Source organism: Octopus sinensis, linkage group LG1, assembly GCF_006345805.1.
Source record: "Octopus sinensis linkage group LG1, ASM634580v1, whole genome shotgun sequence".
NCBI lineage: Eukaryota > Metazoa > Mollusca > Cephalopoda > Octopoda > Octopodidae > Octopus > Octopus sinensis.
This window is the reverse complement of record NC_042997.1, coordinates 51,439,748-51,456,135: the sequence shown is the minus strand read 5'-3', so window position 1 is coordinate 51,456,135 and position 16,388 is coordinate 51,439,748. Positions and strand designations below refer to the sequence as shown.

General features: G+C 30.8%; 1 protein-coding gene across 20 annotated transcripts in view; it reads right to left on the bottom strand.

The window, feature by feature from the left end:
• Positions 1 to 686: 686 nt before the first annotated feature.
• Positions 687 to 16,388, bottom strand: part of LOC115209943 (calcium-dependent secretion activator 1) — a 289,946-nt gene continuing 274,244 nt past the window's right edge. For all 20 annotated transcript variants that reach the window (XM_036500755.1, XM_036500758.1, XM_036500764.1 and 17 more), the window contains 7 exons: positions 14,619 to 14,657; positions 12,276 to 12,350; positions 9,573 to 9,656; positions 9,022 to 9,129; positions 7,360 to 7,464; positions 5,732 to 5,818; positions 687 to 2,498 (listed from right to left, as the gene is read on the bottom strand). In XM_036500755.1, the coding sequence (XP_036356648.1) occupies positions 2,412 to 2,498; positions 5,732 to 5,818; positions 7,360 to 7,464; positions 9,022 to 9,129; positions 9,573 to 9,656; positions 12,276 to 12,350; positions 14,619 to 14,657 (585 nt within the window). In that variant the 3' untranslated portion in view covers positions 687 to 2,411. The remainder of the gene's footprint in view (positions 2,499 to 5,731; positions 5,819 to 7,359; positions 7,465 to 9,021; positions 9,130 to 9,572; positions 9,657 to 12,275; positions 12,351 to 14,618; positions 14,658 to 16,388) is intronic.

The window sequence follows — 16,388 nt, the reverse complement described above, 5'->3', positions numbered from 1 at the left end:
GTTACTGTTATAATTGTTATCATCATCATCATCATCATCACCATCATTATTATAAAATAGCTATCATTATTATTGCTAAATGTCATAGTTGAAAAGTGATAGCTGCAGTTGTGATAGGTTTACAATGATGATTATGAGAACAACTATTTTTATTGTTGCTGATCAAACACAGAAAGTATCAATTTCTTTCTATTTTGTATATACTTAATTGAATAAATGTATTTAAATTCTTAAATTTTAAGTTGTTTTAATCATATATTAAGCTTAGATAAATTGATGCTAAAATAGCATGAAAAACATTAATAAGATGATTAAAGAAAATGAAATTTAGAAAGAAGTGGCAATATATTTAGGTTTACTGAGCAAATATAATTAGAACATATATAATGATAAAAAAATAAAGAAACCTACACTTAAGAATAGGGTTGGAAAGTAGTCATTATTTAAGATAAATAAATATCAAAGTTTAGAAAGCTGAGATCATTTTAGTTCTAAAGGAATAAAATTAGACAAAAAATATCAATTTCCTATTTTAAGATTTGATAGATTAAAACTCTTCATAAAGTAAATGTTCAGATTATTGAGAGTTATCTGTAACTATACAACCCCAGTACTAATTGATTGTTTCTCAAATAAATCTATTCTAATCTACTCATTATTTCTAGGAACTATGATTTAAGTCTTAAAGTTATAAAATAATATATATTTTAGGTAGTGAAACCAAAACAATATCAAGAAACAATTTTAAATTATTTAATTTCAATATTAAAAAAAAGTATTAAAACTTCAATTTTTAATTAAAGAAAAATTATATAATGGTGTCTTGCATGCAAAATACAAATAAAATTCTCCTATTTGGTTATTTTGTATAAGTAACAACAGGTAATTTTTGTAACAGTGTTTGCATGCATTCCAAACAACTTTACAACATGAATATATATTCAGTAATATATAATGCAAGAATTAATCAACTTACAGCATAAATTTGTAAATATGGAATGTATTTAGTCAATCATTATTGAAAAAAAGAACACTTTAACATGCACATCTCATGAACATTTCTCCTTGGAATAAATCTTCAAATTAATCATTGGAAAACCCCCAAAGAAATAAAATTACACACTATAAAAATGAAACCAATAACAGGCAGTAAAATATGAACATAACTAATAACAGTTATGTTTATAATTTTAAAAAAGTTTGTAAACTAATGTATTACAAAGATTTCCCTTTATTTTAGTTAAGAAGTTATTTAGTAATCAGCAAGAGACTAATTGTCAAAAGGCAAGAGCTAGTAGAAATATTGGAGGTGATGTAGTATAGAAATCACCTAAATATAAAATCTTAACAAATAAGAAAAGATTGACATAACTCCTAGTTATACTATTTAGTATTGCTTTATGATATGGTATCTAGTGAGATAGTATAAAATTGAAATTCATTTCAAAGTTTAATAATTAGAAAATAAAGGAGCAAAATTCCTGGAAAACATTTGAAGGCTATAAGGATCTATTTCTATTAAAGTTTTAATGAATTTGAAAGCTCATATTAAAATAGCTAAATTTACACAACATTAAGCTCATCATAAAATAATGTATATTAAAAAAAAAGAGGAAAATGCCTCCACAGCTGGATCAATGAGCTTTGAGATAAAAGTAATAAAATGAATCTACAAAGGACATTTCACTTTTCATAGTGAAGTAATGATACCTGAAGATTTTTTATATCTTAGGTACAATTAATTTTAGCATTATTGCATCATTTATAGCCATATGAATATTAATGATCACTACTTTGTTCAGTATGAAAAGATGCTGCAAATGATTGAACTGCAGAGAGGCTCACAGATGGTTGTTACAGGATTCATCATTTTAGTCGAACAAAGTAGTGATATTATATCAAAAATTTCCAAAAGCTCATTTATTAGTAGAACCAGGGATAAGTGGTTAGGTATAAAAGTTTAATACCACCTACTACTAGTACAACAATACTATTATATAATTTTAGTTCCAGTAGAAAGGTAATATGGATGAACACTATCATGCCAATCATGAAAAGAAATCAGTATTAAAATAATAAAAAAAAAACAATGAAATATTGGAATTGCAAATATTTCTTACAGAAATCAATGAATGAAAGACGTAACTCTATAGATAAATTCTTGGGTTCTGTTGCACAAAAACTCATGTAGCAAGCATGCATACCAGAATGTGAAACAACTTACACTGGATCTAGTGCTGATACAAACAGAAAGACAGTATCAGTTGTGGATACTGCTATTTGGTTGGCAGAAAAACAACTGCCCAAATGCTAGTTTTGTATTAAATTAAAGACTAAAAACTGTAGTATCTTTAAGGAATGATGTTATAATAGAAATGTATATCAAAACACGATCTCCATTTAATATTTGTTTAGTCAGATTCTTCTTCTCCACTTGTCATAAAACGTCCTCGCAGTCCACTGTCTGACTGGGTTACGGACTGAGTGGCCTCCTCCACCTGATAAATAAACAAATAATAAAGATATATCTGATGTTTTTTTTTTTTTAAGTGGAAAAATTTACATTAAATGATGATGATTCAGTAATCAGAATCTTAACAATGGCTGCAAAAGTGAATTATATTACAGAAAACCAATATAAACATGACAGAATGAAAATAAAGCAATGATATCACTTTTTAGCATTTCTTTGACACTTTAAACATTTCAAGTGGAATTAAAGTAGGCTATAGAAGATAAACCAATTGCTTTTAGTCTAAATTTTGAAATATATATTTTGATTTCTAAAATCATAAACCACACTAAGTAATAGAGAAGAAAGAAAGGGAAGCTGCAAAGAAAGCTGTCTGAATAAAGGAAATGAAAATTAGCAATTGTTTGGTTAAACATAGGATGCAATTCATCAATTTGGTGCTATAAGGCTCCTTCATACTGGTTGCCAATGACTGGTGAAGCTATGCTTGTCATAATATAGAGACTGTCAGTAGTTGTATGTCTAAGATAATTTGTGATCAGTTGACAGGAAGCACAATACTTATTAGCATGGGTAGATCTATTACATATTGAGGTAGTATATTCAGCTGTGGAGCAGGAAACATCTAGGTTAGTTGAACTATGAGCACTTTTACTCCATCATGTACGTGTAAGTTTGCTGATGATGTTTTCAAGTTGAGACAGCAATGAAAAATAAGACTTACATAAACTGGGTTTTCAGTCCTCAAAAGAAATGTTCTTAACCAATATTACTTGGTGCTTTGCTTCACTGTTTCTCAAACAGAAGGCAAACACTTATATCTTAGATGGATTGTACTAAATACTCAGTATTATAGATGGTTTGGCACAGAGTAATTTTTTTAATATTATGGCATTAGCTGAATGAGGAAGTTTGTCAGTCTTTCTTTCACTATTGGACTATTGAGAAATCTATATCTTGTGCAGCAATTCACAGATTATCAGCATAACACAAATCAGTACACATCATCAATTTTTGGTTGATTATTGGAAAGCATAGACAAAAGCATGCTCCCCTGAGGTTGGCTATTCTTCAATCTACAACACCTACTTCCTTTATGACTCAATACCACACAAAAAAAAATCCTGTTGTCTTAAGGTAAACCATTCTTCATACATCCAAACTCCACAAGAAATATCTTGTTCTCCAGCAAGCATTCAATTTACTTTTTAGGTGAGATACCCATTATAGTCTCCAGTATTTTGCCAAGCAAACATCTATTACTGACTGCAATAAGCTGCAGAAAAGTCAACAAGCACCATACCAGTTATCATCTCTTTTTCCAAAATCATTCTTAATGTGGTGCTGAGTGAGGTTGCATTCTCAGCCTATTGATTTCCCAAAACAAATCTTGCTAATGTCATCTCAGAGATGTGACATCCATCCATTGCTGGTACTTTTCTATTAAGGACTAGGTGCTTAAAAAGCTTGCAGGTGCGATTGGGAAGCAAGACTGGTCTGTAGTATATATTCTTCCCAAGTTTCAGCAGTATCAATCACATAAACCTTCTTCTAGATCTTAGGGAGTTCATATACTGTCAGACAATGACTATACAGCTGTAGAAGCCACTCCTTTGTCTCGGGTTCAAAATACTTGATCTGTTTAATTGCAATGTCATCTAAACTAATTGTCTTTCTGGATTTAAGACATAAAATAGCAGTCTCCAGTTCTTCCATGGTTAGTGAACTGGTGTAACCAGGAGCTATCACTGTACTTGTTACAGTTTAACTTGGTACTTCGTACTTTTCTCATTCAAGATCAATTTGTTTTGCATTGACCTTTGGTTGTTGAGGCTTTTGGACTTTAATATTAACCTTGAGAATTATGAATTAGAAACCATATCTTCTTGTTCTTTGATATATTTATATATATGGAGATATGATGTGTTCAGGTTATTTGGAACTCTTGGAAGGGAGTCATCTTTTAATTGATAAAGGTTGTTTCTTTTGAGAATGGACACATTTTAAACATAATGGTATCATAGAGAATAACTAACTCTTCAAAGAGAATAGGAATGTACTCTATTCTGTAGCCTAAAGGAATGTGTAACAATGTAGTTTTCTTGACAAGTTTAGCAAATTGACTTAATTTCTAGGTAGTGGAATGGCAGAATTTTAAAAACATTGACCAAATACTTTGTTGAATTTGTTCCAGCTTTTGGATGCTTTGTTCAAATTCTGTTCAATTCAGCTTTGTTTTTCATCTTTCCATGATCAATAGAATATAGTATTAGCCAAATATTAGGGGTGATTTAATTAAATGACACCAGTGTCATCCAGGCTTCTTCAAACAAAAAAACTAAGTCTCAGAATATTGAACAAATTTTCTTAGCATTGCTTGTACTTTAAGAGTAAATGAGAGTAGAAATACTATGGTCATAGTATTCTTGTACAGAGCATAACCCAGTTATTAACTAACTCTAAAAGTCATTGTGTCTGTTGGAAGTCAAAAGAAGTAAATTGTGTGCTGTTGATGGTAAAGATAACATTTAAAAGGAATCAGAACTGATGGCTGTAAACAGAAAGGGAAAAGTGGTTTTTAATTCTACTTTAAATTTGTGTTTATCTTTTTAACCTTTTTTGTTATCATATATCTGTTGAAATATATTCCTTTATTTCAATTAATTTTGAAAATAAATCAACATGAATTTTTGATGGAAGGTTTTTCTTTAAGTCAGTTTTAAACAGGAAGTTTTTTTTTTTAATCATAGAACCAGAAGTAGCTTCTGGCAGATTGGTAACTAAAGGGTTAATCCTTTCCTTTCAGCCATTTGAAATGACAAAAGATGATGGCTACTAGCTTGTTTACCTAATTGATGGCTAATCCAGCATACTGTAGATATGCCATTAGCCCTCTGAACCTGTAAGAACACTTTAGCAGGCACTATTTGCTTGACTATAGTCCTGGAAGATGCAAAAGTGAGTGACCACATGATTTTGTGTTAACAATTGTTAATTGGTAGAAACATCATTATTTTCAATAATAAACACAACACCATGTGACTGTCCGCTTTTGTGTCTTCCAGGGGTATAGTTAAACAAAATTGCACTTGCTAAAGAGTATTCATGGATTCAAAGAGTTGGAGCAATTAATGTTTCTTAAGCTATGAAATGCAAGAAGGAAATTTGATACCATTCAAATAACTAGAAGATTTGATATGAGCAATTAAGCTCATTCATATTCATAAATAAATTGCATGTTATAAAGTTATCATTTACCTGGAGCCGACTGCATATAGTTTGATATGTTTTACTATTGAGAGTTGTTTCTGGTACACCTTGCAGTTCAAAATCTGAATAGTATTTCTAAAAAATAATAAAATTAGACATAAGTCTTTCAAATTGAAAAATGAAAAACAATTCTTTTTTTATAAATATGACATATATAGAAATTTTATTACATAACTATTTTGAGAATCTTATTAAATGTTTATCTAGCATTAGTTTCTAAAGTTTCAAATTCCATTTAGTTATATTTAACAATTCCTCCTACCCCAAAATGATGAGCTAATAAAGGTATTTCAAATTGAATTAAAGTTTATACAATAATTTCATTATATATTTAATGTACATGTATAATTAAATATATGTAAGAAAACCCCATAGCATCAGTATATCATTTAAAAAAAAAACAACTTTTAGCTAATATTAGAAACCATTTGGGGTAATATGCATGATAATATTATATATTGTATATCTTTATCAGATATACAATGTATTACATTATATATCAAATGGGGTTCCTCCGATCAGAGGGGTGCTCCAGGTAGAGCCGCTACTCCTCTGAATTTAGAGATTACAGGTGTGATATTATGGACACATGATAAGAATGTTTTGGGAAAGAATCACTGGACAGGTTTTATATGCAAAATCAACTAGCAGGAGACCCAAGGGTAAACCAAGAGTAAGCAGGTTGGATAACATCCACGAGCTCAGTTGATTTTGCGTAGGGATCCAGCTATATCAAATGGAGACTTTCTGAAGGAACTAATGGAAGATATGCTTGAGGACTATGCTTCCATGATACTCCTAGGACTAAGTGGGCAAAAAAGATGAAATGAAATAAGATGTCTTTATTGATTCGAAATTGAGAGACTTTAGGACTATTATTTGTTAATACATATGACCATTATTCCATTCCATAACTTTATCACAATATTAATTTATAATATAAAAGCAATATTATTGATCAAAGCTTTAAATTTTATAATAAAGGAATGCAAGTTATTGTTATTTTAAAATGTTTGATACTAAATAATCATAAGTCAACTAATTGAACCAATCTTAAAAATTTAGTTTGGATGTAAAAGTTTTCAATTTGGTAAAAAAAAAGGAATGATTTTAGCAGCTTGTGCAAATGAGGTGAACAAAAATACTTAATATTTGAAAAAAAAATTTAAAAGTATAAAACAGTTATAAAAAATTAAGTATTCACTAAATATAATTCATTAAATTTCTAAAGACAGAAAGAATTGTTGAACATTTTGGTTCTGATTCAAACTTTGTCATGAGTGCATGAAAAGATGTTAAATATAATTGCGCACACCAATATTATTGCTCTTTAGTGAGTCTCTAATCAAAGATATTTATTTTTGAATATGCATCAAGAATACATTAAAGAAGCTTAAACACTATATTTCATTAAAATGCATATCCTCTATAATGCATTGCATTTCCTCTATAATTAAATGCATTATAGAGGATATGCATTAAAATGAAGCTCCTCTGTAAGAGAAATTTATATTTTTTGGCTAGGTCTATCAAAATGTTTAAGAGGATTAAAGTTATTTTAAAAACAATAAATTTTAAAATTTAAATTAATATATTCCAAGAGTTACACTGCATACCTTGTTTATATTCATTATGCATGTTAACTGGTATGGATGAAGGCTCAAATCTAACCGTTCAGTGAGCCAATCACATATCAACTTAGTTTGTCCAGTATACCATTGCTGTAACAGAACATTTATATTTATTGAGCAAAATGAATACATTTCAAAGTAAACTGTAAATTATGCAAGTTTCTCTATCTTTCATATTTTTAAAGCTAGCATAAATTAAGCAAGTTTGCAAATTGTGCTCTGTTATCTGTACCTAATGTTGCTTCTTTTGTGAAATCTAAAGTTAATTGTAATTTATATTTGAACGAATATCAACTGCAAATATTTCAGAGTTACTTACCCATTAGAGATACTTACCTATTTCATAGTCATTTACTCAATAAAGAGGAGATTTTTAGTTATCACATTTCTAAGCTAAAATTAGTTTTATTTACTTAAATTTATGTATTAAAAAGAAATAATGCATATTATAGGTTAAGAAAATATAATATATGTACTATTTTAATCCTTAAACAGTGGAAAAGGGCTGCATGAATATGAGTGCCAAATGGCCAAAAACATTTAAACAAATGGACAAAACATTTTTTTAAGAGTAATTTTTATAGGTATTTTCACTTTAAATATGTACAAAAACTTCAATAATTATTAGTCTCATCTACAATAAAATTTACAATCACATTATCAAAAAGTACCATTAAATAGAGTGAACATAAATTCATCAGAGATTTCCATGTTGTTGTCAAACAAATGTACAATTGGAGAAAAATCAGTGCTCTTTTCCCCATTCAGAACAAATTAATGCATCACTTTCTTCATCATCATCATCTACCTCATCTGAAGATGGAGGAAAGTCAGAAAAAACTTCATCGTTAAAGGAATCTTCCATTTGTGACTTGATTTCTCATGCTCACACTGAGGCACATTTGATGTAGTTGCTTGGGAATAAATTGATGATGGCTGTAACCATATAAAATTTTTGAAATATTAGTTGATGATGTCCAATGTCTAAGGGTTAAAGCTATTCAATTAATATGTGATGGCTCAGATACAAAACCAGATATTTTATTGAATGGTTTCACTGCATATCCAACAATCTTGAAAGAAGAAATTTATTGTGATTATCATCATCATCATTATTTAACGTCTGTTGTCCATGCTGGCATGGGTTGTATGGTTTGACGTGGGCTGGTAAGCTGGAAGGCTGCACCAGACTCCAGTCTGATTTGGCATGGTTTTCTATGGCTGGATGCTCTTCTAAACACCAACCACTCCAAGTGTGTAATGGGTGCTTTTACATGCCACTGGCATGAGTGCCATTTGTGTGACACTGGTGGTTTCTTGACTTCTTTTCAATGTCATCATCATCATCATTTAATGACTGTTTTCCATTCTGGCATGGGTTGGACGGTCTGACAGGAGCTGGCAAGCTGGAGAGCTACACCAGACACCATGTGTCTATTTTGGCATGATTTATCTGGCTGGATGCTCTTACTAATGCCAACCACTTTACAGAGCATAATGGGTGCTTTTTACATGGCACCAGTACAATGTGGAACTCACACAATGTGGTACCAGCAGAGTAATATCTATCCATAAAATAAAAATTACTATTTATCTATATATTGATGGGTATGGGAGGGCCAGCTTCAACTGGAAACATTCACTTACCTCGAATATATTAAGTGTCAATAATTCATCAGCGAGTCTTTGTCTTAATTGCTCTAAATTGCCTCGCATAAAATCAACATAAGCTTTTCCAAGTTCATTCACAGGTTTCTAAAAAATTACAGATATAGCAATATAAACATTAAAACTTTAAAAAAGATATTTTCTTACATATATTCTTTATTGTTAACATTTAATTCATTTAAAAAAAATGAAAATCTTATGTTTGGTTTTTTTATTAGCTACCAAATTTTTCAGCAGAAGAAATAACAGCAGATTTTTTACTTTATAGCAACTATCATCAAAATAATGATGGTGCTTCAGTTCTAATTTCAGTAGGGAAGGGAAACAACTAGACATTTAGCAAAGGGAGTTAATTAAAAAGCAAAGGCTTTTGATATCTTTTTTTTTTAATAGATAATTAACAATTTTAAACACTTGTAAAAGGTATGTATCCTCTACCTTAAAAATAAAGACTCATAAAAATTCAACTGAAGCTTATTTTAGAATATTGCATAAATCTGATAACATAGTTTTAAATACTAATAACTTACCGTAAGTGATAGAATAGATGAAAAGAATGTTCCTTCATCATAGCGGGCAAGTTTACTAAGAACTGATTCCAAAACGGATAATAACTGTAAAATAATATTCAAATGAATAAGAAATATACTTTTGACAAATTTGGATACACATTTTGTTTAGAAAAATGCCAAATAGAATTAAAAGCTGAGAAATAATAGCAAAGGTTAGGAGGCGTAAATGAGAGAAAAGAAAGTATTAAATAATTCTTGATTTGTTTTATTATCAATAATAATTTTAAAATAACTTTTTCTTACTTCCTTTCCTGTCTGTTTGTCTGTCTGCCCCCCCCCCCCCGCAACCTTTTGGTAGGAGACTTTTTTCTTGTTCTTTTCCTGTCTTGCAAACTACTTGGTGACCTTATTAGTGTTGGTGGTACAAAAAGCATCCAGCACACACTATAAAGTGGTTCGTATAGAAACCATGCCAAAGCTGACATTGGAGCCTGATGCAGCCCTGTGGCTTGGTGGATTCTATCAAAGTGTCCAGCATATCCCCATTGAAAATGGATGTTAAATAATAATGATGATATGAGTATGTATGTGTGTGTGTGTGTGTGTGTGTGTATAAATAGGTAGTACATTGCTGTACTCAAGAAGACCCACCCACCACAACATGTAAAAAGCACCAAGCACACTCTGTAGAGTGGTTGGCACTCTACAGTACCTCTGTAGAGTGACAAAACAGACTATGGAACCAATTGCGGACCCCAGTCTTGCCAGTTCCTGTCAAACTCCAACTCATCCCAGCATAGAAAACAGATGTCAAATGAGGATGATGATGATATAATATTTGTGTGTGTATGCATATATATATATATAATATATATATATATATATATATATATATATATATATATATATATGTGTGTGTGTATATACGTAAAAAGCACCATCCAAACATGTCTGATGCCAGCACCACCTTGACTGGCTTCTGTACTGGTGGCACGTAAAAAGTCCCAACCAATTGTGGGTGTTGCCAGCCTCCTCTGGCCCCTGTGCCAGTGGCACATAAAAAGCCCCCACTACACTCTTAGAGTGGTTTATGTTAGGAAGGACATCCAGCTGTAGAAACACTGCCAGTTCAGGCTGGAGCCTGGTGCAGCCTCCTGGCTTTCCAGACCCCCGTCGAACTGTCCAACTCATGCCAGCATGGAAAGTGGATGTTAAATGATGATGATGATGATATATATATATATGTATAATGGGTGTATTTGTGTGTGTGTGTGTGTTTATCCATATATTATTCTTGTTTATTCCTGTCAAATACTGGAAGCTTTCTCAGACTATTCAAGATGGATTTTGTTATAGGAAAATGTATTTTAACTTCAGCATGATGTACATACTTGTTTTGTGAGCAATGAATGCACTAGAAATAAAGTTTGGCTCTGTGTATATTTATATTTGTATGTGTGTGTATTTGTTTGGGCATAGCTTTGTCTTACCATCAAATGACTGTTAATGAACATCATCATCATCATCATACAAGCAATGTTGTTAATTTCCAGTCTTCCATGGAGAAATATCTGAGTAAAAATCTATTATATCACAACATACAAATGCAAGATAATGCTGTGCAATATAATGTCAACTGGAGATTACTGGAAGAGTGCAGGCCATATTACAACAGCAGCAGGAGGTGAAAACATTTTAAGCAGAGAAAAGGATTGTTCTTAAGAATTTACTTTTCTCAGGGGCCTTACTAAAAGCAAAATTTTCTCCCTTATCCTCATGAATGGAAATATATTTTAACTACCAAGTTGGTTCCACCCTATTAGTAAGGGTTAGGGTTGGGGTTAGGCTTAGCTTTAGGTTTTCTTGAAGTACTTTCATCTCTTATAACATAGGGATATAACTCTAATAGGGTTAAAAGACACTTATTTTTTTCCATTCCTGGTTTTCATTCAAGGCTTTTTTGTAATATCACTGTGAATTGTCTACTTGATGAGGTGTTTTAGACCAAACAGTAGAAGAAATGTAAAAAGTTTAAAACTACTAAATTACAAAGCATCAAGCACTGACATAATTAAACAACATACATGCTACACACACACACACACAAACTAGGTATGTAGATACTGACCATGCAGTACAAAAATATCAAAGAAAACTACCCTAATTAAAATGACACACACCCTATTCAAAGATATAAACTATAAATGCCGAATTAAAACAGAGAGAAATCACTTTGTAACAGAAATAAAATAGCAAACAGCAAAAAAATAACATTGATGAACCAAATGCTTGATTAATCAATTGATTAATTAAGTAATTGATTAGTTAATTAGTTGACTAATGGACTGATAATAAAAGCAAAATATAATCAATGCTTGAGTTTTTATTGGCAAAATGCCCCTTGCAACAAAATTTGGTGTCGTAAATGAATGTACTCAATATACTCTGTAAAATAGTTGATGTTAAGAATGCCCTCCAGTTGGAAAACCATGTATAAATGGAATGTATGAGTAAGTCACGGTTCTCCAACCCATGCCAGAACAGAGTGTGGAAATAAAGTACTGCTGCTGATGTTATACATATACACACACAAGAGAGAGAGAGAGAGAGACAGACAGACAGAGAGAAAGACAGACAGAGAGAGAGAGAGAGAGAGAGAAGAAACAAGGAAAAGAATTGTAAACTAGTTACTTCATAAACAGGAATATTTAAAGTACTTACTTTTTCAACTAAGCATTTCCCCATTTGCACCTGTACTTTTTCAAGGAATTCATCAATTTTTGTATGGTACTGGTGCTATAAAAATAAACGTTAGCTTCAGAGACAAAAATTTGCTTAAAGTAATACATGAATTAAAAAATTTTTTTTTTAGATATTTTGGGTCAAATTATTACATTGATATTACATACACAAGTTCTGTTGTGGGAAGAAGAATTGGACATTTTGAAGGTGTCCTTTTATCTTTGAGAGAGAAAATTTTGTTTTCTTTTTCCTCGTTATACTTTTTTTTTTAATGATTCTTGTTTAATTGAAAATATGGTTCTCTGTATTTGTGTTTGCTTAGTTTTCTATGTTGGATATCATTGATAGATAAGTGAATAAATAGAGAATAATTTTTCTCCTTCGTGAATTTTTATTGATTCTTTGGACTAAATAATTCATGTCCTTGAATAAACCCTTATACTGAAAGAAAAATGTGTTCCACTATGTTCAATCATATATTAGACCATGTCTCATTGGAATATGGAAAAATATTCCAATAAGTGTTTGTTATGTGTGTGTGTATGTGTGTGCAGAGAGAGAGAGAGAAATGGGGACGGTTAGTGAGAGAAAGGCAGAGAAAGAAAGACAGGACAAGATTAGTTATACATATTTCTTGGGTAATATGAAATATATACTTTATGTATTTCATGTAATAATTAGATCTCTTGAGTTGCAACAAAGTATATGCTTATGTCTTTTGATAAATATTTTGACAATGAACCAACTAGACCTGCTAGAAATAAGAGTCAAATTTCTCTCATATTATACTTTGCAATCTTTAGGAAAATGGAAGGACATAGAATATTGTAGTCATAGGACACACTATGTTCAAAAAAAAAGATAGGCTGTCACAGCTGGAATACTTTTGATCATAGATCTGCTAACTCAGAGCCAACCTGAGGCTAAACAATACTTTGACAAGTCAAAATATAAAACAGTTCACACTTGAGCTACTCAAGAAAAAAAAAAATTAAAAAGTAACTTAATAGCCTGTTGCAGTTGGATTACACAGTTTCATACTGCGAAAAATTTGTTCTATTCAATAATTTGTTCATTATTTCTCAATGTAATTAATGATTCTGAAGGAAATCAAACTTTATGAAGATGACCAAATACTAACACCTTTCTGAATAAGCATAAGGGAAGCTTTTTACAAAAGCTAAGGATTTCCATCTTTTCAAGTTACTTTAAACAAAAATTTGAAAAATATTTAATATGAGTTATTTTAAAGAGTAAGCAACAGTTATTCTAGAGATATTTTGCTTCTATATGCAGTTTAGATGTGATTATATTGAAAAAAAAATTAATTTTGAAACTATATTCTTAAAGTGGTAAATTATTCAAAGCACTGTGTGTTTTCAATAAATAGAAGATATTACAAAGGATTCTTTTGGGGGGATGGGGGTGGCTGTTTAGGCTTTTATGCTGCATTTCAGTGCTGAGTATAAAGGTTGGGAGTTAATGTTATCAACCAATAAGCCTAATATACATACGCTGAAATAGAGTATTCCTTATTTGCATTTTACTTCTAATAATCAGAAAAAATTAGAGCTATAGAGAGATACATCAAGCTGCTCTTATTCTTTCAGTGCACAGAGGTAGGTTTGTCTTAGATTAATTTTTACTAATTTCCAGTGAGCTTTATGAAAATCAATTTCTGTGAAAAGGGAATTGTTTTGAAGGTAGTATGCTAACTAAGATCCTATATAAATATTTTTATTGTGCTATCATTTAAGATAATTAAGAATGTTGCCATAATAACAAAATAGATAACTATTTAACCCAATCAGATGAGATGTGGCATAAAGAGAACTCAGGCAGAAATATAAGAGAAATTATATGGTTTAGTCATCTAGATTTTTCTCATAAGGGTTTTAAAGTATGTAATGATAACTTTGACACAGATACAAAGAAAAATTTTCTCAATTTAACAAGTGTCATTCCACTAAGTTTGAATTTTACTGAAGTTGATTTTGATTTTCATCTCTCTAAGGTCAATAAAATATATACTAGTAATGTACTAGGTTGGTTCAATTTTAAGCTATTTGCTGAAGTCAGAAATGATTATGTTAACTGAATTTTGAGGATAACTCATTGAACAGCTTTTAATTTCTTTTCCTTGAAATAAATTGCAAATTTTTAACTTATTGAATAAAATAATACAATGAAAGTGATAGTGTTGATAGTACAATGAAAGTAATTGTGTTGATATTATCAACAATTGGTTATTAAGGACATACATATACATATATATATACACACATATGCATAAAGTAGACTTTAGTATTTTAAAATACTTACAATATTTTCCCCGCTGTCCAAGGCACACAGGTGCAATGCCTACAAAATAGTGGAAATATCATATAGCAAAAACGAAGGTTTCATGTTTTGGAATCTATGTTCCATGTCATACCTACCAAAGGAAATAGTGCCTTATAATTGTTTTATATTTATTTTTTCATGGCAGCAACCATGAGATGGGTTTCATTCTCATATCTGAATTTGCAAGAATTAGTCTTACATATCAAGTAGTTAAATACAAAGCAAGAATTGCACCTGTTTCCAGCTAAAGCAAAATATATAAGTCTTTCCCAGGAACAAAATGAAGGTTGTAGAAAAGTTTAAACTTAATTAACCAATGCTTTCTAGCAATTGAATTTCACAACTGCTTCTTTCAGAGATCATGTTCGTGCTCACTCTAAGTGGATCATGCTCACTTTGGCTTAACACATTCACATGGGTAGACTTATTTAATAGCCTTCAGAGATAGACTTCCTACTATGAAGTATTTTGAAATACAAACAGAATGTTAGAGACAAAGTAAACTTTCTAAATCATCCTAATACAAGGAGTACTGATAGGTTAGCAATCACCATTATTGTTAGGTGGTGATGACCAACCCTCTTTGCAACAACTTTTAGAAGAGGCCACAATAAATGGCAAAAATTAAGTTAAATGAATATTATGTATTAGCAAAACAATATTCAAGGTGTTGAGTTTTTTCTAATAACATCAGATGGGGATAAAGATGTAATAATTGGTTGATAGCATATCAAACTAAGCAAGTTTTCTAGGATTTAAAAAATTACTGCAAAACAGATAAAATTTAAGATCTGTTATAATCATTTGGTAGTTTAATAGTGCAATGAAAAGTTTGATGCTTGATAATACAAATACTTTTAGGCATCTACCATACTCTGAATGCCTTTTTTTCCTGGGCATAGATGAAGCTCCGACATCTGGCAACTGACTTAGTAAATACCCACAAAATTATTAACCATCGTGCCAACAACCACCCTGAGCACCTTTTTGAGTTTCATGTGTCTAACACATGTGGGCATGCCTACAAAGTCAGAAAACAGCACAGCTCCCATGACTTTTGGAAACATTTGTTCACACCCAGAGTTGCTGAAACATGGAACAAACTACATGCATTAGTTGTTGGTTGCTGAGACATTGCAGCCTTTAAAACTTCCATGCTTCCTGAAATTCACCAACGCCACACCTGATATTTCCCCCTCCATGCACATGCAAACTTGTATATCATGACTCATACACTCTTCACTTTCATGACTTTTGTACATAATTCTATGTACTGTGCATGCACATTTGATGAGTTGTAGTGCACCTGAGCACTATACACAATAATTTCATTATTATTATTATTATTTATTTATTTATTTAAGTAGCCAGATAACCACTGAAAGAAAAATACAGAAAAAGTAACTTTAAACTAAACTAAGTACTTAATATATATAGCCAGAATAACAAAATGTAGGTGTTAAGGCTCTCTTTGGAGTCAAGACTCTTATATGGAAATGAATTATAGAGATGATAAAAATCTAGTAATATTTAATATTATTTTATAATTACATAATGTTTGTATAGAAATTACAGTCAATAAAATATGTGTATTGATCACAAATGAAAAAATTTGATCATGCCAAACCCATGCTGGAAAATAATAACACGTGCATATATCATCAAATTGTTAACTGAACTCTAAGTGGAAGTAAAAGACAAAACCAAACAAAAATAACACAAAAACAAGACGTAAACTCTGAAAGAATA